Source organism: Diceros bicornis, chromosome 5 (assembly GCF_020826845.1).
Source record: "Diceros bicornis minor isolate mBicDic1 chromosome 5, mDicBic1.mat.cur, whole genome shotgun sequence".
Taxonomy (NCBI): Eukaryota; Metazoa; Chordata; class Mammalia; order Perissodactyla; family Rhinocerotidae; genus Diceros; species Diceros bicornis.
The window spans coordinates 45447382-45474101 of record NC_080744.1 but is presented as its reverse complement, the minus strand read 5'-3'; the positions used below and the strand labels follow the sequence as shown (position 1 = coordinate 45474101).

General features: G+C 42.0%; 1 protein-coding gene across 2 annotated transcripts in view; it reads left to right on the top strand.

Annotated features, from left to right (window-relative positions):
• SHC4 (SHC adaptor protein 4) overlaps positions 1 to 26720 on the top strand; it is a 124433-nt gene that overhangs the window by 30286 nt on the left and 67427 nt on the right. For both annotated transcript variants that reach the window (XM_058541533.1, XM_058541532.1), the window contains one exon: positions 6601 to 6671. In XM_058541533.1, coding sequence (XP_058397516.1) covers positions 6601 to 6671 — 71 coding nt within the window. The remainder of the gene's footprint in view (positions 1 to 6600; positions 6672 to 26720) is intronic.

The window sequence follows — 26720 nt, the reverse complement described above, 5'->3', positions numbered from 1 at the left end:
TCTGCCTTTTAAGTTTCCCTGGTGATTTTGAAGTTCTCTAAAGTCTGAGAAGCTCTGCTTTAAGAATGGGGGCCCTGTAAGGATTTTAAATGGGATTGAGGTAGGATAGGCTGGAGTGATATCATGCCAGACTTGTGTTTCAGTAAGGTACTGGCTGCCCTGGGAAAGGCAGATTCAGAGGATGGGACACCAGAGACTCTGTCTTAGCAGGTATAGTGTTCTAAATTCAGCACTAGGGTGAAACTCAGATTAGTAAAGAATACTCTCAGCAATCCCTGAAATCTCCAACACCTGTGCACCTGGACCAACCAGGGTCAAAATCAATAGCTTATATTTCTGTTTGCATTTACAGAGAGGTCTGCTTTCCTGGGGCACTTGAGGTCAAAGTCTAGTTTGAGGAGTAGGGTTGGGGGCTAAGGGACTGAACAAAAGGACTGCTCTTTTGCTTTCTGCCAACCATACAGATATAGTTGAATTCAAGTATATTGAACATACATATGATGTGAGTCCACTCTATCTCAATTGAGAAACTAGGTGTGCCTAAACTAGGATGGTAAATCTTGGGGCAGGGTGCAGAGCTGAGGGGAGAAGACAGGGCAGATATGAGAGATGATATGCAGATAGAATTGATGGAGCTTGGCCCCTGATTGGATGAGGGGCTTGAAAGAAAAAGAAGAGATGAGTTTTCTGGTTTATGTAACTAGGTAGATGATAATACCATTGGTTGAGATTAGAAATGTAAGTAGAGGAATAATTTGCACGTATTAAATTTGAGATGCAAGTGGAGTATTCATGTGATTATACTGGTCTGGAGCATGAGAGAGAGCTTGGGTTGAAAATCTGTGTGCCATCAGCACACAGATAATAATTGAAGGCATGGGAGTACACGTAGTAGAGATTGATTTTATTGGATTGGAGTAGAACTTGGGAATCAGAATTTTCTAAGCTTCCCTGTTGATTCTAATATGCAGTCAGGGTTGAAAACCAATGGTGAGAGGAGAAGGGACATTGTTGAAAGAAAAGACAGGGGGGAGAAAAACCAGCAAAAGAGGCTGAGAAGGAATAGTCAGAGGCTAACAATGAGGAACCAGAGAATGATCTCAAGAAAATCAAGAAAGGAGAGAGGTTCAGAGGGGAGAGAAGGGCATGGCTGGAGGTCAGCAATGGCAGATGCCCTAGACAGGTGAAGCGGAGGACAGACACAGTTCACTAGAGTGAGCTATAAGGAGGTAGTTGGTTTGCTCAGGCAATTTCAGTAGAGTCTTGAGGCCAGAAACTACTGTAGTGAGTTGAAGCCAGAGTGGAAAGTAAGGAAGTGGAGACAACGTCTCAAGGTTATGATGAGAATGTCCTCCCCCCCACCTTCCTTTTTTTTTCAAATGGCAAAGACTAGAAGTTATTTGAAGGTGGCAGAAAAATCCTGCAGTGTCTTCAGGCCACGTTGGTGGCCTCTACTGTTGTTGAACATTTATTGTATGAAGGTCAGACCCTTATCACATGGTACTTGACTACATACTGTTCTTCAGTGTTCTGATTGTCTCAAAGTGTCATTCTTCCCATTCCTACCAAGTGCAGAGCCTATGCCTTAAACCTTGTCTTGAACAATATTCCTCGATACTCCCAGTATCGAGGGGCAGGCACATTCTAAGGAAGGGAATATGCCATCGAAAAAAAGGGATTTAACTGTACTTAGTAATTAACAAACTGTGGTTCCTAGAGGTTAAGTGATAGACTTTATTTAATTATTTAACTCTAAAGTAATACTACGTACTTATTTTTAAAAACATAAACAATACAAAAATATAAAGTAAAAAGTAAAATTCTGCCTCTTTCCCATTCCCAGAGATAACTACTGTTAACAGTTTCTTATGTATCCTTCAGATATTTTTTCTGAGGGTATAAGAATATATACCCTTTTTCTTTAGGTAATATGTTTGCAGTCATCATTCTGTAAAAGAGTCAGGATGAGAACTTCCCATAAGTTAGCTATCATTCTTTTTCTCTGAAAACCCCAGTAATTTCTTTTCTGGAATGCAAAGCCCAGGATACACACGGCCATGAATAGGCTGTTCAACTCTCCCTGGGAGCAAGTGGTTAAAGCTCAGACAGAACAAAAATATTATTACTGCCTGAGGGCGTGAAGGGAGAGCATGAGCTGGGAGTTAGGTGAGCCGTCTGTCAGGTGATGAATGCAAAGGTTGTCTGAGCCCTGCTGAGCTCCGCCACTTTCTCACCACCCCTGTATGCCTCTAATAAAGGTCTTCAGTGTCCTCTCCTTGTCACAGGGTCAGGAATTAGGGAGTGTCTTCTGTCTCATGTGCCACCTCCTGCAGTGCCCAGCAGAGCTTGGATTCATGCCTGCTCTTACCGTGTGGCCCCCAGGCTTGTCATCTTCTTACCCACCTGGGTAGACTAAAGGAAGGGTCAGTGGGAGCCAGCTGGATGACCTCTTCCCTTTTTGCCTTTCCTGTTATACAAGGCTTACACACAGAGTCCCAGCAATGGACTGTGGACTCGAGAATAAGCCCTGATTCAGTCTCACTGAATAAATGAAACTGAGCCAGTCACTTCCCTTTAATAGGCCTTAATTTCCTCATCTATTAGATGGAATTAACAACAATGACTAACCTCATAGAAAGGAAAGATAAATCATCTCTTTCACTGTTGTCCTATCCTTATGGGGCTGGGTTTCTTAAAAACAGAGACCATGTCTTGTGCAGATCTGCATTTAATAAATGAATGAGAGATATTGTCATCCCCAGTCTATACCTAAATCAACAAACTAAACTTCTCCTCCCTCAGGCCTCGACATTCAGCCGCTATCTGCTTATGCAGTCATCAGGTACCTAAACAAAGAAGTAGACGGATTATTTTTATGCACTGCTCCCCCCTCGCTTCCTCACAGCAATGGCAGCTGAGTGAAATGGATTGTGTGAGTCATTGGGGAGACCAACTCCATTCTGGGCTTTGGGGTAATTGCGGCAAAAATCAGGCATTGATTCCCTCCCTTCACTTTGCTCAGAGTGGCTTGCTCCTCACAGGCCCATAGTGGAAGGGGATATGTACTCATCATCATGATCGCCTCAGGCCATGACTCAACGTTTCTTCAGAACCTTCAGTTTATCACAGAGAGGCTGGCAGAAGGTGTCATCTGTGCCATTGCTGACAGACAAGTGTGTGAAGCAAAACAGAGGTTTCAGTGAAGAGAAGGGGATCGGAAGCAATGCCCAGGCCTGCTTTAGAAGGAAGGAGATGAGATGGTTATCGCTATGAACTGTGATTAAGAACAAAACTTTGGAAGATTCCCTCTCTGCCTGCCCTCCTCTCCCACTCTCCACTAAAAACCCCTCTTCTCATTGATAACCAAAATCCCACCATTGGTGATTCACTTTACTGGGCTATAAACTGCCCCAAGTTTGAGGCTATCCCTCACTCATCAGCCTTGGTGTGTCTCCATCCCAACTGACCCTCTTTGCCCCTTTTCCCCTCCTGTTGAGATAAGCAGCCGACTCTCCTCTCCTGTTCAAGTCCCACCATCAACTTCATCATTCGAGGCTCTCCCACCCCCGCCCCTAGAACACCTGAGGAGTACAGCACATTCTCCCTACCTTCCTCTCCCACTTCACCTCAAACCCCCCCTGTTTAGGCTGTTGGTTGCCAATCTCTCAGATGAGAGGATAACAAAAATAGCCAACTTAGAGGAAAGAACAAAGAAACCTTCGGAAACTATCATCCTGGCCTATAGCTTCTGCGTCTCTTTCTGTCCTCAGTTCTCCTATACTCCTCTTTTATCCCCCTGGATGGAGAGACCTGGCAAGCCTTCACCTCCTTTGGTCTCTTCTCCCTCCCTCTGCTCATTTTAAAGAAACTGTTGGAGTTGAACAATAGAAGCTTTACTCAGTCCTTCAACCAGTATTTATTAAGTACCTACCATGGCCCAGGCACTGTCCCAGGTGTTGGGAATACAGCGGTGATCAGGGTTCTTACTCTTATGATTCTTACAGCCAAAGGAATGAAGACAGGCAGTAAAGAAGAAAATTAACAAGTAAACCTGATACTCAGTCACTGGCATGAAGGTGACAAATGGAGGCTCTGATGAAGAGTGATGAGAGGGGGCCTCTGAGGCAGTGACATTTCAATTAAAACCTGAAGGATAAGTCAGTCCTGCAGAGCAAAGGGGGAAGAGGAACAGCAAGTGCAAAGGCCCTATGTTTGGAAAGAGTTGGGTGTGGAGGAATAGAGTTGGAAAGAGTTGAGGAATAGAAAGAAGGCTAATGTGGCAGCAAAGGGCATAGGGAGGGAGTGACACAGATGAGGTTGAGGTGGTAAGCAGGGCCAGAAAACACAGGGTCTTGGGATTTATAGTACCACATTTGTTTTAATAATAAATGTTAGGGGTTTTAAGCGATGGAGGGACATGGTCTGATATTCATTCTTGAAAAATCCCTCTGGCAGAGTGTGAAAAATGTAGGTGCTTGGTGACGTTTTCAAAAAGTGTGCCCTGATAGGCTCTATTGCCTAGTCTTAAATGATTTACAGCTAAAGGGAAAGACGAAACCCACCTCTACACTGACAAGGCCTCTAGGGGGAATTGGAGGTATATCCCAGACCTGTCCACCAACCTGTGTGGGTTGTCCATTCTTTCCAGGTTGAATAATGCAGGAAGTAGGGAACAAGAGCTAAGTTCTGGAATGGAAGAAGACACTGAGGGGCAGGAAAAGCCAGAGCAGCCAGTGAGGATATGAAAACCATCTTTTCAATCCACCTTGAGGGGGAGCTTGGACCCTTGGAATCTCCTTTCATGACAGTTCTGAGATGGACTCTCTATCATGCCCCCTAAATCTAGCTTTCCTTTCCTCTCCTAAGTCTTATTGTTTATTGAAGAGAAATCTCTAGACATCGCTTACTTCCCTGTGGTATTCAAGCCTTGGGAAATTAAGTGTGATTGGGACAGAATAAACACATTCAAAAATTTTCTTCTGTCGATACTAGAGGCCCCAAGGGGAGTGTGATGAACAGGAATCTGGCTGAGAATCATCAGGTGATTGTCTTGGCCACTGCACTCTCCCCAGAACTAGGATCTAGGCAACACTTGGTGCACTGACCTGCTCTTAGGATGCTACATCTACAGAATTTGCACAGAAATACTACAAGAAGTGTCTTGGGAGGCACCCCCCACCTCCTGTCATCTTTCCACAGCGCTTTTGCCATTTCCAAGCAGAGGGAAGCTGGAAGGCTTCCAAAGGAAAGCTAAACAGGAAGCATATCATTTCCAAGGAGCAGACAGATCACTTTCAATCAGACCGCTTGGCTCTTATAACATTTCCGAGCTCATTCTCAGAGAAACACTCTCTCTTGTCAGCTAAAGCTCTGCTAAGAGGATTTACTCCCACGGCCTCACCTGGCAAAGCTACACAGAAGACTACTAAGTCTGCCTCCCTAGGCTTAATTCCTCTCCGTGATTCCCGAATCCAATTTTCAACTGTCAGCTTGTTATTTCCTGGATACCCCACCAGTGTCTTTCAGTCAATGGGTCCCAAACCAACTCATCATCTTCCCTTTCCTGGCTTTCCTGTTTCTGTTAATGGAATCACTGTTCCCTCTGCTACCCTGGCTGGAAATGTCTGAGTCATCCTTGACTCATCCTTTTCTTATCCTCTATATCAAATCAACTGCGGAATCATGTAGTATCTATTTCTGTGATGTCACTTGAATCTGTCCCCTCCTTCCTATTGCCACCATCCCTCCTCACTGTGGGCTGTCATTACGTCCCTCTCGACAGGAGCATCCTCACTTATTCCTTCACTATTAGCCCACCTTCCTACTGCTGCTGACTTCTCAAGCGCAGATTAATCACATCATTCTCTTAGCAGCAGCCTGACATGGCTCCCACTGCTGCCACATTAAACTGTCTTTTGGCTTTAGAAGTCACAATTCCTTTTTCAATGCTCCGTGTTCAAATAAATTTACTCATTCCTGGTGTAGGACGTGACTTTTTTTTTCCTTTCTTAAACCCCTTTAATAAGTGATCTTGCCAAAAATAAGATGTTTTTGTATTAGTAAATGCTGTATTAAATGTATTTATATGCTTGTTTTATCTCCTTAGAAGATTCGACGTTTCTATCTCATTTGTCTCACACTTACTTCTGCTTCCTCTAATATTTGAGCACATGTTTGTACCATGCGAGGCTCTAAGAGCTTTACCTGTGTGAAATAATTTAACTGTCACAACAATTCCAACTGTATCCTCAGTGACAAAACTGAGATGCAGAGAAGTTGAGTTTCTATAACTAATAAGTGGCAGAGCCAGGATTCGGATTCACACTGTCTGGCCCCAGAGCCCATGCTTTCACCATTGAGCTGACGTTTGTCTTTGTTACTTGCATTCCTGATCTCCTAGTTTGGATTTAGCTGATGTTTTATAACTGAACTGAAGCTTCAGGTATACGTCCACTGCTGGTCAGAAATATCAATGGTAGGCTGAGTGTGCCAGTGCAACTTGATATCAGGAGCTGATTTAAGGTGTTTCCCAGGAAATCACTCTGCAGCTGAGACATCTTTGTGCTATTTTTTCCCTACTTTTTCTTTTTTTTATTCCAGTACATGGGCTGTATTGAAGTGCTGCAATCAATGAGGTCATTGGATTTTGGAATGAGAACCCAAGTTACAAGGTAAGAGAACAAAATGGGACATGCTTTGAGGACTATAGTCTAAAGTCACAATAGTTTCTCCCCTCAGGAATTTCAGGCAAGCCTTCAAAGTCACCGTGGATTTTTATTCATATGGCTGGAAGGTAGAACATAGCCCAGTGATCTTGGACGAGTGGCTTTGTCTCATTATGTGAAAGATTTCCCAGTTGTGTAGTGGAGCATCTGCACTCTGTATAAGAACTGATAAGATGAGGCAGTCATAGAAATAGCTTGTTTCCCAGGTACCAAAAGTATTTAAAACTACGCTTAGAAATAGGACATTACAGAATATGAGATCTGTTGAAGAAGTAGCTGAAAATAAGACCAGGGAAGAACTTTCCCCATCAGAAAGCCCAAGCTCTCCCCGTTTATGGCATCCCTGACACGAGAACCTGCTTACTCCTCGTCTGGGTCTCCTTCCTCCATGTACAGCGAACTGGATGGAAGAATTGAACCAGGGGAAGCCTTACCCAGGATGACTCCAGGCAGCTTTGGGGAAGAACCAGAATCATTATTACACAGAGCACAAGTCAGAAGCAGAAACACAGGGCATGGTTCATTAAGGCCAAGTCCAAAGCAAGAATGGAAAAAGGAATAATTGAGTGCTGAGACCAGTAACTGGAACAATTGTGAGGTGAGAGGGATGAAGTGAGAGGACTAGTGAGTCAGAAGGAAAACTTGGGCATCTGTCGTATGTGGTGCCAATGTTTGTCTCAGGGGCAAGCCCCGGTGCTCATCTGCATCCTTGATTGCAAGACTCCTGTTCCAAAGGTGAATGTTCTCATTAGGAAAAGAGGAAAACTTGTCCTAATGCTCAACCCAGGGAATTCTAGGCCTAGAAAAAGTGTTCTGTTGGTTCAAAAGGTTTGGGAAAAGAAATCATATCACTCGTTAGGGGAGTCAGAGTATACAATACTGTATATGAAAAACTCTGAGAAGTTCTGTGCTGTAGTTTAAAAAACTGTAACTTTATCTCAAGATTTTTAAAACTTGTTTGGCCCCAGAATCCCTTTCTCATATAACATAAATGAACATCCCATGTATCTCTAGGATTCCATAAAACGCACTTTAGGAAATGCTCTTTTGGACTCTCTTCTTGAAGATGCATTGAAATCTGTCTTTCCAAACTTCTCACCAATCCTCAGTATTCCCTCTGGAGTCAAACAGGTGAAATCTAATTCTGGTTGTTTCGTACTCTTGGTGGCTGCCTCGGTCCCTGGCACGTGGAAGAGGCTCAATGGATATTTATTGAATAAATGCATGGCTCCACCTGACTAACTTCCAGGGTTTGGAGATTCTTCTCCTCTTCAAGTCTTCTCTTTCACATTCTCAGTCCCTTCAACTGTCCTTCAAGTGAATGGTTTCTATACCATTTCCTACCCTGTTAGCCCTACTTTGGACACATTTTAGGCTTTATTTCATCCTAATGATCCTTAATCTGGAGAAAGCCCTTCCTCTAATCCTGAGCAGGTTACAGATGAGAAGGAGAGGGCTGCTGCCCCAGGTGCCTGGAATGGGGGCACAGGACAAAGGATTCCCACTGTCCTTACCCGAGGATGACTGATTTTCTGTTCATTCATGCATTTGTTCATTGACTCATTCTCTTTCACCCAAATATTTATGGAGTGACCATAAAGTGCCCAAAACTGTTCAAGAAAAAAAGGGCATCTTGAACCTTGATCCTCCCATCCAAGCCTCCCATCCATCATAAGCCTCTGACCTCATGGAACTTATGTTCTAGCCGGGGAAATAGACTACGGCAGGGAAACAAATAGATATACGACATACTTTCAGGTAGTAATAAGTGCCTTTAATAATAAAGCAGGGCAAGAGGATAGAGATGTAGGGGCAGGCTTTAAATTTTATTTTATTTTCTAATTATAAAAATACCGTATGTTTGGGACTGGCCTGGTAGTGTAGGGGTTAATTTCGCACACTCGGCTTCAGCGGCCTGAGGTTCACAGGTTCAGATCCCTGGCGCGGACCTATGCACTGCTCATTAAGCATGCTGTGGCAGGCATCCCACATATAAAGTAGAGCAAGATGGGCACAGATGTTAGCCCAGGGCCAGTCTTCCTCAGCAAAAAGAGGAGGATTGGCAACAGATGTTAGCTCAGGGCTAATCTTCCTCACCAAAAACAAAAATACTGTATGTTTACTTAGAACATTTGGAAAATACAGAAAAGTATGAAAAAGAAAATCACTCAATCTCACACAGAGATGATGTCTACTAACATTCTGTCTTTTGGAATATCTTTCCAGTCTTTTTTTCCATACATGAGCTTACAATGATTTTTATAGAAAATCTGAAAAATATTTGATAATATTTCTCCCATCTTGAGCATTTTCCTCTTGTTAAATATTCTAAAGCATTTTTACTGTGGTAAAATATACATAACATAAAATTTACTATTTTAACTATTTTAAAGTGCACAGTTCAGGGGCATTAAGTACATTTACATTGTTGTGCAAGCATCACCACCACCCATCTCCAAAACTTTTTCATCTTCCCAAATTGAAACTCAGTGTTCATTAAACAGTAATTCTCCATTCCCCCTCCCTCACCCCTGGCAACTACCATTTTACCTTCTGTCTATGATTTTGACTCTTCTAGGTACCTCATATAAGTGGAATCATACAGTATTTGTCCTTTTGTGACTGGTTTATTTCACTTAGCGTAATGTCCTCCAGGTTTATCACTAAGCCAAACAACATAAATATGTTGAAGCCTTTTTTTTTTTTTTTTTTGTGAGGAAGACCAGCCCTGAGCTAACATCTGTTGCCAATCCTCTTCTTTTTGCTGAGGAAGATCGGCCCTGGGCTAACATTCGTGCCCATCTTCCTGTACTTTATATGGGACGCCGCCACAGCATGGCTTGACAAGCGGTGCTGCAGTGCGCGCCCTGGATCTGAACCTGCGAACCCCGGGCCTCCAAAACGGAGCCCGTGCACTTAACCACTATGCCACCGGGCCGACCCCTTGAAGGCTTTTGATGTGCATTGCTAGATTGTTCTGCAGAAGATCTGTACTAGTTGATACTCCTCCCTCCCAGCCATGTATCTATTTCTTTGTTAGTACCTATTTTTTTTAATCTTTGTAAACTTTGTAAATCTATATTTTCCTAGTGTTTAGCAAATGGTAAAAGACTATTTTTTTCTCTCCCATGAAGATTCAGTTTATGGCTAATGTGTATACCCCAAGGAAGGTGTCTGTCATGGTATCTGGATATTATTCCGTGTAGGTGTGTCTGTACATGATTCAGGCAGGGCAGATTGTGTTCTGAGCAGATTGTGGAAGCTCGAGGGTGGTGGTCTTTTTTTTTTTAGATTTGGTGGTGAGGAAGGCCTCTCTGAGGAGAAGATATTTGAACTAAGCCCTAAATAAAATGAGGGATCCAGCCATGGGAGTGTCTGGGAGAAGAGAGCTCAAGGCAGAGGGAACATGGCCGTGGACACTATGGGTCCACAGCATCAGCACTGACAAGGCTCAAAACTTGGGCAATTGGTTTGGTAAGAGTGTGAAGAATATGCATCTTCCAAGAATAGATACAAAAGAAACGTCCATGGGCCCCAACTCAGGGGAGGGAGAGGCTGACTGGATGGGAGGATCAAGGTTCAAGATAACCTATGGTGCCAACTGGTTTGACTGGAAGACAGGAGACTCCAGCCACCAGTGGCCCAGGGATCTCATCCATGGAATGGCTTGAAAGCAGGCTGATTTCCATACGCCAAGGCCAAACATCAGTCTCCCTGCTTCAGAATCGTATGTTCTAGGCTGCCCTTCCCAGCTGTCTGAACCCATCCCCTGGAGCTTGTAGAGTTTGAGATGCTGTATCTTTATAGCTACCTGGGCTCGGCAGCAGACCTGGGACTCCCTGACCCAGATGGGAGAAGGAGAATACCCACCATGGAGGGTTAGATAGAAGACAAGGGAGAACATATAAAGTGGGTGTGCCCCACTTTAAGGAATTAACAAAAATCTAAATTTATTCAACAGAAAAATTATCATGCAGAATTCACCTCTGGGTTCCTCTAAGTAGTGAATTCTTCACTGGTATTTCAAAGAAAATTCAATATACAAAAAAAATTACTTTTACTTTTTTCCCCCGGGAGCTCACATATTGCTGAAAGTGAGAGTGATCTTTGAAACTCTTCTTTGAAACTCTAGGTCTTGTGGGATATTTACAAGTAGATATAAGATTAGTTGTTAGTGCACAGCAATAGATCTCCCTCATACGTTAACCAGATGGGAACATTTTATTTGAGGTCAGGATCTTTTCTTTAGGTCTCCCTCTCATGTTGATGTTAGACTGGTGCACTCAATAACGTGGGCATCTCAAGGCCATATGAGTGTTGCTGCCCCTGGCAGATGATCTCATTGTTCTCATGTGACCAGCCTAAGAAAATGGTTCATTTTCCCTAAAACCTCTAATTCCCTCCATACTTCCCAAATCTTCTTCCTTTTCTTTTAGTTTTTCCTTCTTTATTTCATTCTCCTTTCCTTTCTCAACTTCTGTGTATTTTGATGGTCAGCCCCTATTCAAGTTGCTTTAGTACCAATTGTCTTGGATGTTACCATTAAAATATTGTTGTTGAATCAGGTTTCAAATTATTCTAAATTTAAATTTCACATATTCACAAAGTTTCATTTAGCTCACAATCCTACTTAATCCCACAAAAAAATTTCAATGGACCCGTTAGAATTCCAGAAGAAAGAACTTTGCTTTGTGTGACCATAGCTGTCTCCTGACATTTACCATCAAACATAAGATTAATCAGGTGTGAATGCCGAGACATTAGTGTAACTAATTGCTACAACAGATACAAACAATTGTACTCTGGCTAATCTTCCACCCATGGTAGATGGTCTTACCATCTCTACACTAGTTAATAACATTGTTCCAGATAATAGGGAGACAGCAACAAGAAATTCCTGGTAATAAAGGAGGAGCCATGATTAAGATACGCCAATTGGGTCAACATTTGAAACAGAAGAGAAAGATGGAGTAGAATTCTTGTCCTAATAAGTGGCCGTTCTGCCAATTGTTTTAGGGTTGAATCCACAGGACCTAGAACACAGAAAGTGCTCAAACAGAGCAGAGAAAAGAAAGGAACAAGAGGCCATTCCCTCTCTCAGCAGTTCCCTGGATTATACCCCTTTCAAAGCTCCAGGGCACTTCTCTACCTTGAGTCCAGATTTAGTCCCTGAGGGAGCCCCTTGGGTGGCTTTTACTGTTGTTCCTCCACTAATTCTCACCCAGACATGTATCCTCTTGACTGACTCTGGACCGGGTCTCAATTTTTAGTAATTGAGTATTCGTGCAAAAGGGTAAAGGAGGAGTTTTTCCTGAAAGTAAAGAGAAACAAGATCATTAGGAAAACAAAGGCTCATAGACACAGTTGTCTTCAAAACATCTGGAAATGAATAGCTAAAGGAAATAAGAGAAGGGGGAAGTGAAAATCATGCTAAGGATGATAGAGTCATCCACTCTCTCCTATAAAAATGTTCTCATCATGATTTGTAAAACAAAGCTAAAGAAAACAAAAAACTTCATGTGATCTGAAACACACACACACACACACACACAAACACAAGAAACCAGGTCACTAAAACCTGAAACCCATTTCCCTCTCCCGAGTAAGCATCCACATCACGCAAAGAAGAAAAAAATCTTCCCTCTCCCACTAAGGATGCCTCCTTCTTTGTGTCTAGGTGGGAACCTACCTCAGATACCAAAGGAAGAATAAACACATCAGGGTAAACCCAGTAAGTGGAGCTGGTGGGACAGGGCTTGGCTTTCAACCCTGAAAAACAGAACTTTGTAGGAAACCATTGAGGGAACATTCAGTTCATCACCACAGGACAAAATTTACCCCGTGAGGCAGGGCACGCTGCTGGTGGGAAGGACTTCAGGATAGATCACTGTCTTACTATTCTGTCCTCTTCCTGCATTTATTGCCTTACATTTGTAACTCATATTTGGTAATAAAATCAGCTAGGCTAAGTGCAAAGCACCCAGCACAGGATCTGTCCATCTGTCCAGACTCCAGGACAGCTGGGAGGCAGCAGCTTGCAGTGGGTTTGCCTCATTCCTGTGATTGCCATCCCAGGGGCTCTGTGAAGGAAAATGGGAAGCTGTTAGAGAAAGGGTGGTGAGTGCTTTCTTTTGAGGTCCTGGCTTAAGATTAATTTTCTCTAGCTGATCATAAGGGGTTGCACGTCGTGGATTATTTATCTGCTCCATTCCATTCCATGGGGGAAGAACAACCCTGAGTAGTGTTTTTTGAACTGCTGCTGTAGATGGTAAGCAGGCTATTTGGGTGATTTGGTACTAGGTAAAACAACAAGGAAGCAGAGATCGTAATTCAGAGGATATTGTAATTAGACTAATTTCCTGTTTATAACATTATTGCTCCTGAGCAGTGATTCTGCAAATTTAATTCACTATCTTGAAATTTTGATTCTTTGGCTTCAATAGGACATTAAAAGCAATTCTTCAGAGACAAATGCGTACTTTGTGTGTGTTAGCAACCATTAGATGCAAAGCAGAGCTAATGCAGCTGAACATTTACATAAAGGCCTGTGCATGTGGTTTCTAAGAAATGTGAACATTAGGAGGCAAAGTATTCTATAGAGTTCAAATATCTGTATGTTAGTTCGCTAGATTAAGATATGTTTGAGAACAGGTTGGCATTTATCTAAATTTCTTGAGGATTATAGGAATGGGATTGGTTGCAGCCATGCCTGGATAAGTGTATGTATCTCTATGTAAAACTTGGAGTACCTGTGCAGCATCTGGTGTGTGGGTTCTGTGTTGCCTTGTGAGGAGACCATGGAGTTAGGAATAGGACTACAGCCTATAGGCATGTGAAACAAAGATCCTCAGAGTAGGGATACAAGGCCAATTCTATTAACTTGCCAGGGAACTCCACTGTGAAGAAATTTACTGAGAAGAGTGCTAAGGAGAAAAAAATCAGGAGTTTTTAAGTTCTAGTTCATGGTGGTCATGCTAAGGATTGGAAATGAGCACTTTGGCTGAGACGGAATGTACATGGTTAGATAAAAGAAGTTTCATTGTTCATTGGTCAGGAAAGAATGTTCAGACCCCAGTAAGGGTCTAGTGTCTCAGGGTCAAGCTTCACAACCTTTATCAGCTGGTTAGAACAGTTACAATAAAATGTAACTGTCAAATCTGGTATCTCCTAGGCAAACACTGGTATAAATGGAAGTACTTCCTTTCACACATGTCAGGAAGCCCTTGCAGGAGGTTTTGAGGGGGGTGTGTGTGTGTACGCGTGTGTACAATGACCACCTCTTCTAGTTTCAAGTTTCACTGCTTCCCAGTTCCGCACAACGTATTTAGGACTGAATAGCCAATTAAATTCCTTTTAGAGGTCTTCACAGACCTAGTAATTAAAAAAAAAAAATTTTCCAAGCAATTGGGAAGGGTTCTGATAGCGTGACAGAGTCAAATGCAGAGAGAGGCTATGAAAGTCAATGGCTCTGTTTTGCTCAGAGTCACTAGCACAATGTCTTTCACATACAGGTGCACAGTTACTATTGAATGAACAGGTGTAAGGCCAAGAAGTATAGTTACTAAGGCAACTCACAGAATGGGAAAAATGTTTGCAAATCATATGTCTGATAAGGAGTTAATATCCAGAATATATAAAGAACTCCTACAACTCAACAACAAAAACACAAACAACCCAATTAAAAACTGGGCAAATGATGGAAACTAGACTTTTGGTGGTAACACGATGTAGTCTATACAGAAGTTTAAATATAATGATGTACACCTGAAATTTATATCATTTTATAAACCCAAATCATGTTAAAACACAAACAAACAAACAAAAAAACTGGGCAAAGGATAGACGTTTCTCCAAAGAAGATATACAAAGGGGCAATAAGCGCATGAAAAGATGCTCAACATCACTAATCAATAGGGAAATATAAATCAAAAATATGAGATGGCACTTCATACTCATTAGAATGGCTATTATTTAAAAACAAAAAACAAAACTCAGAAAATAACAAATGTTGACAAGGATGTGGAGAAATTGGAACTCTTGTGTATTATTAATGGCAATGTGAATGGTGCAGCCACTAAGGAAAACAGTATGGCAGTTCCTCAAAAAATTAAAAATAGAACTGCCATATGATCCAGCAATTCTGCTTCTGGGTATATATCTAAAAGAATTGAAGGCAGGGACTCAAATAGATATTTATACACACATGTTCATAGCAGTATTATTCACAATACCCAAAGGTGGAAGCAACCCACGTATCCATTGATGGATGCACGGATAAATAAAATATGGTGTATATATATATATACAGAATGGAATATTAGTCAGCTTTAAAAAAGAAGGAAATCCTTCTAGTTGTGACAACATGGATGAACCTGGAGGGCTTTATGCTGAGTGAAATAAGCCAGACAGAGAAACACAAATATTGCGTGGTATCACTTATGTGTAGAATCTAAAAGTCAAACTCATAGAAAGAGTCAAATAGTGGTTGCCAGGGACGGGGCGGGGGGTGGGGGTCAGGAAATGGAATGTTGTTGATAAAAGGGTACAAACTTTCAGTTATGAGATGATTAAGGTCTGAGAATCTAATGCATAGCATAGTGACTATAGTTGATAATACCGTATGGTATGAGTGAAATTTGCTGAGACAGTAAATCTTAAGCATTCCCACACAAAAATAAGTAAATATATGAGGTGATGGATATGCTATTAACTTGATTGTGGGAATTCTTTCACAATGTATACGTATATCAAATCATCACATTGTACACTTTAAATATTTTATGATTTTATTTTTCAATTATACCTTAATAAAGTTCACAAAAAAGGAAGGGAATTCTGACACACGCTACATGGATGAACTTTGTCTTAGTCTGTTCAGGCTGCTATAACAAAATACCAAAGACTGGGTAGTTTATAAACAACAGAAATTTATTTCTCACAGTTCTGGAGGCTGGATGTCTGAGATCAAGCTGCCAGCATGGTCGGGTGGCTCTTTTCCGGGTGGCTGACTTCTCATATCCTCACGTGGCGGAAGGGGCTAGGGGCTCTGTGATATTTCTTTTATGAGAGCACTACAGTAATCTCATTCATGAGGGGCCCACCTTCATGACCTAAATACCTCCCAAAGGCCCACCTACTAGTACCATCACCTTTAGGGGCTAGGATTTCAACATACAAATTTTGCGGAGACACAAACTTTCAGACCATAGCAAACCTTGAAGATATTATGCTAAGTGAAATAAGCCAGTCACAAAAAGACAAATACTGCATGATTTCACTTAGGTGAAGTACCTAGAGTAGTCAGATCCAGAGACAGATCTGAGTGGTGGTTACTAGGGGCTTGCGGGTGGGAGTGAGTTAGTGCTTAATGGATACAGACTTTTAATTTGGTAAGATGAAAAGGTTCTGGAGATGGTTGGTGGTGATGGTTCCACTACAATGTGAATATACTTAATGCCACTGAACTGTACATTTAAAAATGGTTAAAATGGTAAATTTCATATTATGTATGTTTTACTACAACTTTTTAAAAGTATAGTTACTAGAAGAGTTATATTATTTGAGTATTCAAGATTATATAAATTAATTTTATTTTGTGGAAAGAGTGCAAAGCCAGAGAGGATAACTAAGAGAAGGAAAGAGAAGGATAACTAAGGCTTCAGGGCCTGAGTTGCTAGCAGGTTCTACAGCCAAGAGAATTTGGTAAGGAGTGCACAGTGGCCTCTTTGAATTTCTTAATGGGGAAGCCCAACCAAAAGCCACACTGGCCAAGAGGGCTGTTGTAGGACAAGAGGAGAGAGTACCTAACAATAGCTCCTGTTTGCTTAGCCCCCACAGAGCTTATGCATCCATGGTCTCTCATGAACCACACAATCACCCTGCGAGGAAGGTACTATAATTCCCCATTTTAGAGCAGAGGAAGCTGAGGCTTAGAGAAGGTAAGTGACCACCCCACGACCACACAGCTCTTTTGCTGGGTTTCAAACCCAGCTGCACTCACTCCAAATCCTGTCCCTACAGCACTGAATGTTTCCTAGTGATATTGCTTTGGTTTAAAGCTAAGAAACTGCTCTTTAACTGTGAATAGACTAAGATGGTGGGAGACAATTAAGGGAATAAAGGAAAGCCTGGGTCGTCTTTAAAAATCACTTCTAGATGAGCGAACCACGTGGCTGTGATCATCATCATTGATGATGTCAGTCCCCTGTGGGATGTCTAATTTTTTTTTTTTTGTGAGGAAGATCAGCCCTGAGCTAACATCCAATGCCAATCTTCCTGTTTTTGCTGAGGAAGATTGGCCCTGGGCTAACATCCATGCCCATCTTCCTCTACTTGATATGGGACGCTGCCACAGCATGGCTTGACAAGCGGTGCATCGGTGCGCACCCAGGATCCGAACCTGTGAACTCCGGGCCACCAAAGCGGAGCGCGCACACTTAACCGCTGCGCCACTGGGCCGGCCCCATCTTGGGATGTCTAATTTTTAAAATTTTTTCACTATTTTTTTTTTTTTCTGATTACAAACAGTAACTCCAGCTTATTGTGGGAACTGGGAAGTAGGGTAAAATAAAAGAAAAAACAGATCACTGGAGATAACCAAGAGTAACAGTTTGGTGTAAGGTTTTTCCAATCATATATTTAAAAACTAAAGTGGGATTATGTGGTGCATATTAATTGGTAACGTGTTTTTGTCATTTATTGTGCACATTTTCTAGGTCATTAAGTATGAGTAGTACTGCCCCGGGGTTCGCCAGTTCGGATCCCGGGCACGCACCGACGCACCGCTTGTCAAACCATGCTGTGGCGGCGTCCCATATAAAGTGGAGGAAGATGGGCACGGATGTTAGCCCAGGGCCAGTCTTCCTCAGCAAACAAAAGAGGAGGATTGGCAGATGTTAGCATAGGGCTGGTCTCCTCAAAAAAAAAAAAAAAAAAGTTTGAGTAGTACTTGCTTTGACTTGAGCTTTAAAGAGGAAGACATCATTTGAAGTGCATTTACTTGCCATAGGTATATTTTTAGAGAGTCTTTTTGGGTTTAAGTAACAGAAAATGACTCTGCCTAGTAGAACCCAAAGGGGGATTTCTTGAAAGGATGTTGGGGCAGCTCATGGAACCTGAGGAGCAGTGAACAATGGAACCCACAGAAGGTTGGAGTCAGGGCTCCCAAGGCCTCAGCAGCAGGAGTGCAGAGATTCCTCATCTCTGGTTCTCTCAGTTCCAAATCTCAAATTCCCAGGTGAGACGGTGAATAGGACCTCCTCCTGGACCAGTCATCTTTGGCCAAGACGGATTTGCATTGTGACAATATGGTAGTTCCATAATAATCATACATTGGGAAGGGGAGTGGCTTGGAGAAGTTTAGGAGAGGAAAAAGCAGGAGGAGAAAGGGGCTTGTGAAATGGATGTAGTAGATGCAGTAAAAAATAGATTTCTACCTCAAAGGGAAAAGAAGACATTAGATCAATTTCTCTGGACACCTTTAAAAAAAAAGATTGGAACTATTTAAATCATCCCCAAAATGCTCCACTAAACTCTTAGGTTTGTAAAATTGTTAATCAAATGTTTAATGTTATTATAGCTAGTGCATTAATTTTAGAACATAATTCAATTGAGCTGTATTTTATGTGGTGGTTGGACATCTTAAGAAACTTTGAGACTCCATGTATGGTTATTGCATATGTTTATGCCCCTTTTATAGGACTTAAGGCATTGTTTTAGTGCTTTAGATATTTATAGAGGTTTATAAAATGGTTATTATTTTTGTTCCATGACAAGCTGTTTACAGATCTGTATTTTATTTGCTGAGGAGTCCTTGGTCAGGAATGAGACTCCCAATTATAGCATCTTTTCCATGGAAAATATGATCCACTTTATGAAGTGGTTTCTAAAAAATATGTTGCAGCTAAAATCAGGGCCTGTTAATTTATCCATATGAATCTATAGAAACGGACAGATGTGAGAGTATCACACACACACACACGTATACACACTCAGGTAATATACACATATTCAACTGACCTCAGTGAGAATAGTTGGCTATCTGTCCATGTCTGCGTGTGGATGGTAGTGAATGGCTTCAAGTGTTTGAGGAGAAACAAATTAATTTAGTGCTTAAAATGCGTGAATGTTAAAGCCTATGTACATTGGGGGCACCCCAGTATTTTTAGCTCTGATTGCTGAGAGAAATCACTTTCTCTAGTGATTTTTCTGCCAGGCTTTCCTTACTATGCAGAGCCAGATGAGAATGCATTCTCGTATCTCCCTTTTGTGGCCCTTTTTTGTTCCTTATAGAAGTCAGTACTGAATATTTGTAGCACCCCGAATATTTTCAATTATACTCTGTGCGAATGTCTCCTGGAGCAAAAGAGTGGGTTTCTAATTTTGATTTTGATAGACACAGTGGTCCCTTCCTGGTCTGAATTAATAACAATGTAAGTAGAATAGGCCATTTGAACCACTGTTCCTTCACCAATGCTGCAGTCGTGTGGGAGCCTCTTGAGAAAGCTCAGATGTGCCCAGAGTATGTCTGGTCTGGAAGGGATTGGGTCCTCTAAGGTCCTATTTCCATGGAGCAATCATAAGCGTTCCATCGTCCATCATCTTTGGGCTTTAAGGTTCTTCCTGAAAGCCTAGTCCTTGGGCCTGGCAGGTTTTAGAGCCACAGTGCCTGGGACGTAGTTGGATCAATAAATATTTGTTGATTAATGGAGAGGTTTCAGGGCTTCTCAGGCCTAGATCACAGATCTTGAGATGACTCTCGGGTCTTGAAGCCTTGATGGTCACTGACGGTAGTCAGAGAAAAGCACAAAAGACCTAGAGAATCTGTAAACATGGCATCTGGCATCCTGAACTAGGGCAAATTCCAGAATGAGGAACTCTTAGACAATTGGGTCAGATCCCTGACTCCTCGGTAGAGTGTCTGGCACATGGGCACCATCTGTATATATTATTGAACAAAGCAATAAAAATAAATTCACTGAAGATACTCAGTTTGGTCCAGAGAGCCTTGGGGTCCAAGGAGTTGATTCAGATTTAGAGAAGGATTTCTCAATCCACATGGAACTGGCTGAACTTCAACTTCTTTCTAGTTCAGGGACTCAAACATGGTTTTCAACTATTAGCAAGCAGTCTACAGAGCAGTTTATTATTCATTAATAGCTACTGTCATCAGCATTGTCATCATCACAAAAGTTAACATTTATAAAATAGATATTACTATTAATCCCATTTCACCCATGAGAATACTGAGACTTAGAGAAATGACAGAACTCACCACGGTCACTAGCAAGTTAATAAGTGGTGGAATCAGGAACCAGATCTGCCTGACTCTTGCATACTATGCCTCAATCAAAGTGAGAGAATTTTTTAAGGAATAAATCTCAGGGAAATGCTGAAAGCCGGAAGTGAGGGAATAAGGAAACGTTCAAGCCTCAGGTTGGAATTTGGCCTGGGTTCAAGATGCCAGATTCCTCGTCTGTGAAGTCTCTCTGGAAGGGCTTCATAAGCATGCTCATAAATCTGTAGGTGAGGATACTTTTAGTGTCCTTTTCTGATCTCCACTAAGGAAAAGGCCAGCCTTGGTGGTCTAGTGATTAAGATTCACCACTCTCACTGCCATGGCCCAGGTTCATTTCCCGATCCGGGAACCATACCACCCATCTGTTGGTTGTCATATCGTGGCGGCTGTATGTTGCTGTGATCCTGAAAGATATGCCACTAGTATTTCAAATACCAGCAGGGTCACCCATAGTGAACAGGTTTCAGCAGAGCTTCCTGACCAACACAGACTAGGAAGAAGGACCTGGCCACCCACTTGCAAAAAAATTGGCCATGAAAACCCTATGACTAGCAGTGGAGTATTATCTAATATAGCGCTGGAAGGTGAGAGGATGGTGCAAGAAGACTGGGCAAGGTTCCGCTCCACTGTATGCAGGGTCTCTAGCACTAACAAATTAGGGGGAAAAAAAAGATTGTGTCAGACAATTGTTCTCAAACTTTAGCATGCAAGAGAATCAATCACCTGGAAGGCTTGTTAAAAAAAATGCTGGACCCCACTCCCAGAGTTTTTGATTTAAGAATTTGCATGTCTAACAAGTTCCCAGATGATGCTAATGATGCTGGTTTGGGGGAACCACACTTTGAGAACCACAGGTGTAAGGGAAGCCTAACCAGTGATTTCAAAATGAGGTCCCCAGTTAGATGAGGGATCATATGGAAACCCCTTATTTTTGAGCAGATGGTTCCCCAGAAAATCACGAAAAGCATCTGGAGGTTTTTATTGATGTTTTGTTTTGTTTTTAAGAAAGGAAAAGGGGAAAGCCTATGGAATGCCAGAGCAGTGAGTTTTAATTCTGCATCATATATACATATGTTATACACACACACACACGTATATATATCCAGAAAAATCAATGATACACTTCCTTTTGGGAAGAGTGAACTAGATTGGAGGCAATCAAAATTCATTAAAAGCTAATCTCAGCCTGAGAATGTCCTTTCTTTGATAAAAAGAGAGCTTTGTGGCCAAAGGAAATGCAGGCCAGTTGGTGCCTCTCTCCACCTGCCAGGCAGATTTGCTCTATTTCCCGCTGGTGTTTTCCTTAGGAAAATTGAGCAATGCCTAGTAGACTAAGTGCACAGCGCTGACCCCTTTAATTAAACATGATTGAGTTGGAGCTTGTGAGAGCTGCACTTACTCTAGGAAAATGTGTATTTTCATGAACAATAAGAGCGTGGATATTTTTGATCCAGATCATCTGAGCCACTTATGACAAATTCTCTGAAAATAGATTTTTTTCACTGTCATCTGTGACAACAGATTCTTAAAAAGGAAAGACATCACCTAGTTAAGTGTACATGCCAATGTAAGGTAGCATAATCTGGCAGCCGCTTATTAGCAGGTCTTAGGCTGGATCTAGAAACAGACTCTGAGATGGAGAGCTAAGTGCAATAAGGCTTACTAGGAGGCCTCTCAAGATTGACAGACATGTGAGGGAGTGAGGGACGCAGGACTGGCAGACGGGAGGTTGATGCCGCCTCAACAAAGGCCTCAGCAGGTCTCATGGGCAGTTCATGAGCTGGGCTGGCCCTTCAGAGTTGTCCCAAATTGAGGCAAAGGGACCAGGCCTTCGAACCCGTATTGACCAGTCATTGGATGCCTGCTGCCTCTGGGGAGGGGATATATCTGTGGACAAGGCAACAGCCATAAGGAGAGGACAATTGCTTGGGCAGGAACTCAGCTGTGAGCTATTAGCAGTGAACACTCCAGCAAATGGGGCAATGAGTACCTCTGTTCTGAAGGGGGATCTGGGTTATATAGGAGGACAAGGATCATATTTTTTGTTTCAATGCCATAGAGATGTCTAGACATTTATGTATTGAATGTATACTATGTCAAAGGTAGACTGCTAGGTGCCATGGGGCACCTAAAGAAAATCAGATAGGCATTCTGCCTTTGTAGAAACTTGTACTATCCATTACTATTTGCTTGATAGACATAATTGAAGCTCTTGTACAACAAAGATATCATCTATAGCATTCCAGTTAGAACGCATACTCGGCTGGGTACTAGGCATTGCAAAAAGTGGGTTAGACCCAGTTCTTTAAGCAGACAGACATTATAAGGATAAAGCAATAATAATGGCTAGCATTTACTGAGGCACTGTTAGTTATTGGAGCCGGCCCCGTGGCTTAGCAGTTAAGTGCGTGCGCTCTGCTACTGGCAGCCCGGGTTCGGATCCCGGGCGCGCACCAACGCACCGCTTCTCCGGCCATGCTGAGTCTGAGTCCCACATACAGCAACTAGAAGGATGTGCAACTATGATATACAACTATCTACTGGGGCTTTGGGGGGAAAAAAATTAAAAAAATAAAACTTTGTTAAAAAATATATATATAGTTATTATTCCCACCTTATATATTTAAGAAACTGAGACATAGAGAACTTTAAGCCTAGTTCAAGGTCACAGAGTTTGTAGGAGACAGCTAGATGTTGAATTCTGGCTGTCTGATTGCAGAGCCCACTTAACCAGCCTTTCTTCAATCTCTATTATCATAGAGAAGTTATAGATAAATTAAAGCCCTCAAGTTTTTCCCTTTTAACATTTACTATAATTTTGCACTTTTGTTTATTTCCGTATTCCACTAAGCACTTTGTACTGTACCATGCACATAATATCACTTGAGGAAGCTTAGTTGATATTAAAAAAAAAAGAATTTCAATTCCTCTCTCTCCCTCCACTGAGCACTGGTAGGAGGGGCAAAGAATGGAAGATATTAATCTACAGTTTGTAAAAGGAGTTCCATAATCCTTATATTTTTAGTAGAAGACTCGTCTCTTATAAAACCTAGCTTCCTGTACTGAGAAACTGAACAAGACTAAGTCCAAAATACGTATAAATAATCTTTATAAAGATTAAACGGTTGTGATCTATAGGTTTTCTGCCATGCACAAGCTAATAGCTGACCATGACCCCAGAGCCTCTTACATTCATTTCTGGTGTGCTCCAGAAGAAGGGTCAGCAAACCACGGCCTGCAGGCCAGATCCAGCCTGCTACCTGATTTTGATTTTTGCCACCTTTCAAGCCAAGAATGGTTTTTGACATTTTTAAATAGTTGGGGGAAAAAATCAAAAGAAGAATATTTCATGATGTGGAAATTATATGGAATTCAAATTTCAGTGTCCATAAGTGTCACTGGCCCATTCGTTTATGTATTGTCTGCGGCTGCTTTTCAAGCTACAATGGCAGAGTTGTGTAGCTGTGACGGAGACTGCATGGCCCACTAAGCCTAACATTTTTACTATCTGGCCCTTTACAAAAAAGGTGAGCTGACTGCTGCTATCGAATGATTTTCAACCTTAGCTCTGTTGAAAGCACTTGCGGGAGCTTTTAAAACTCCCAATCCCCAAGCCCCACCTTGCACCAATTAAATCAGAATGTCTGGAGATGAGACCCAGTTTTCAGGATTTGTTAAAGCTCCCCTGTGTTGCCTCAATATGCAGCCAAGGTTGAGAACCACTGCCTAGAGCGTGAATGCATTTTGAGGGGCAGAAGGACTAGGCCTCTTGGCATCCAGGGCTGCCAGATGGGAGAGAGAATGCAGGTCGCTCATCACCACCTGTGTGTGCAGAGGGTGATGTGAGCAAAAGATGTTCAGGACCTCCAGATGCCCTCTGGTGAAGGCCCCTCCCATGAGGAGATGGCAAGGATGAAGAGGACAGAGGGGAGAGGAGAGGATTATACCAAATATCTATCCTAGCATATTGAGTGACTAAGTTGAAGACAAATATTCCCCCAAATAGAACATCATCAAATATACAGGCAGTATAGCCTTCCCTACCCTAGATGTTAGGAACAGGTGACCTCATTCCTTAGCATCCGCTAGCTGAACCATCTGGTCGAAGCTGGAGAACACAGAACCGGGCATCCTGGGCAGTGAGTCCAAGTAGAAGTTTTAATCAGCTGTGTGGTCCATGAACTGATCTGCTTCAGAATCACCTGGGAGGCTTGTTAAACTGCCGACTCCTGGGCCCCACCCTAGACTTGTAGAATCGAATTCTCTAGGACGGTCCCAGGAATTTGCATTTTAACCAGTATCCCAGTTGATTCTTAAGAACTTTAAAGTTTGGTCACCACTTATCTAAATGGTTATACTGGTGAATTCTTAGCAGATGTGCAGTCTACAGTTGTCCTACCATTATTTGCCACAGTGGACTCAATTGCCTAGGCCAGTTATTGATTCCTTCCAGAAGTGCACACACACATTAATAAAAAAAAAAATAGACTTACAGATAAAATCTATAACATATATACCACATGGCACTTAAAAAAACCAGAGTTATTTTTTAAAACACAGTGTTGGAAGTCATACACTCATTCCACCAACTGCTGTCTTCCTCAATATTATAGATCCCTCTATGACAAACTGTTTTAAATTTCTTATTTAGTGCCAAATCCTCTTTTTTGAAGATAGGCCTAATTTTTGGAAGTAGATAAACATCACTTGGAGTGACACGTGGTGAAGAAAACGGGTGATGAAGTCAGATCTGTTTTGATTTTTTAAAAAAATGAGCTTTGACTCTTAAGTGACCACACAATATGATCTGTACCCTCTTTAACTCCAAAAGACATGCCTTCATGATATTTTGAATACTTTGTCTAAAACAGAGTTGTTTTAGAAAAGCCCAGTTTATCCCAAAGTCTTTTAGACAGAAATTCCAGTGTATTTTGAATGAAAGCAACCCCATTTCTCTATTGCCATTTTCATAAGGTGTAAGCAATTTGAAGGTGTATAAGCTATCAGTCTGTGGGTGTAGGTGTTTGCATTTTGAAATATATGATTCTATTACAGGAAATCATTGTGGGGATAGGAGAAAATCAGCACTTCATTTCCATTCACTAGGGGAGACTGGCAGGGGAGGTACAATACTGGGCACGGGATGGTCTTTCACGTCATTAAAGTGCAATTGATGGGTCAACATTTGCATCAGAGCCAAAAGGCAAAATCACGGAGTAGACAGAACAACCTGTGTTCTGTGGTTGTGGAGCTGGGTAGAGTTGCAAATGTACTTTAGAATCAGATTTTAAATATAAGTCAGGTTGAACGGAGTGGTGTGATAAGTCAACGTGAGAATAAATGCTGTGGGCAGGACTGAAAGGTTTTATTTGACCATTCTGGGACCCGAAGTGCCTGTTTCTAAAATGAAAGGATATGTTTTACGGGCCGAGTCTACCCTCCTAGAGTGCATGGGCGATGCCCCTTGATAACAGCACAAAGGGAGTCTGAAGCTTTCCATTTTCAACTGGTCTGTGGGCATTGACTGCATTCATTGTGCACTTATCGCCATGGAGGCAGGCTCATGTTCTAAAGGGTCCTGTCTGAGGGCTTGCACAGATTCTTGGATGTCTTTAATTTCACCAAGCTGCACAAAATTGAACACATAGATCACTGAGCCTTGATGTTCTGAAGGCAAAGATTTCAGAAAAGAAGGTACTAGTTTCCCTAGAACAATCAGAACAACGTAATACCACACTGATGTGGAGCAGGAATTACAAGTCCCTTTATTCATCAATATGAAGGCAGTTTGAGGCATTCAGGTAACAACCTGTCCCTTTGACATTGTTAACTGATTTCTTTAAGGCTTCATGTTGGAGATGACAAGTAAGGGAAATACAAGTGACTTTGTTTTCCCTGAGTATTTTTGAGTTTCATTTGGCAAAGCCTCCTGCTGTCATTAAAATGTATTCTCATTTCTATTTGGCTGGACAAAACTGAAACCACTCCTTCACTCTGTGTGTGTGTGTGTGTGTGTGTGTGTGTGTGTGTGTGGCGGGAGGTTGGGAGGGTTGCCTTTAAGCATTCCATGGGGCCGTTTGCCTGGTTTCATGTTACACATCTTCTGCCTTTCTTATTTACTGAAGAACTGCATTGTGACATTCACCAGAAACAATCTGTTGGACAGCCCCTCCCCCCATTAAATGCTCCACTTGGTCTTGGATTGCGATATTGCCTTTCAAACTTAAAAAAAAAGGGGGCTAGGCAACACTGCTTCCAGAGGAACTTAACTGTTTAAGGGTTAAAGACACAGAAAAATTATAACTGAAGTACTGTAGCAGCCAGGGGTTGATGAAGAAAAGTGGCTTTGTGTGGATGATTAGTTTGGACTCTGTTAAGACAGACAAAATATCTTTTTTTGGTCTTATGGCGTAGGCAGGGTTTTACATGCTTAAGAGCAAATCTTCAACTGCATTCTCATTCTCTTACATCAGCCCACTTCTCCCCTTCCCTCTCATGTGGCAAAACAATAAACAAAGTGGCCACTGTTGGTGCTATGGGGCATTTCTCCTTCTTTCTTTCTAAGAGTACAGGCTCCCGGGATGGAAATCTTTAGCCATTTAAACGTTGAAAATTCTGCTCCTCTAGGAGAGGATGTTAGCTGAATGTTTGCTAGCTGGAGAATGTCTCCCGGCCAGTCAGCTCCAAGAGGACCATGC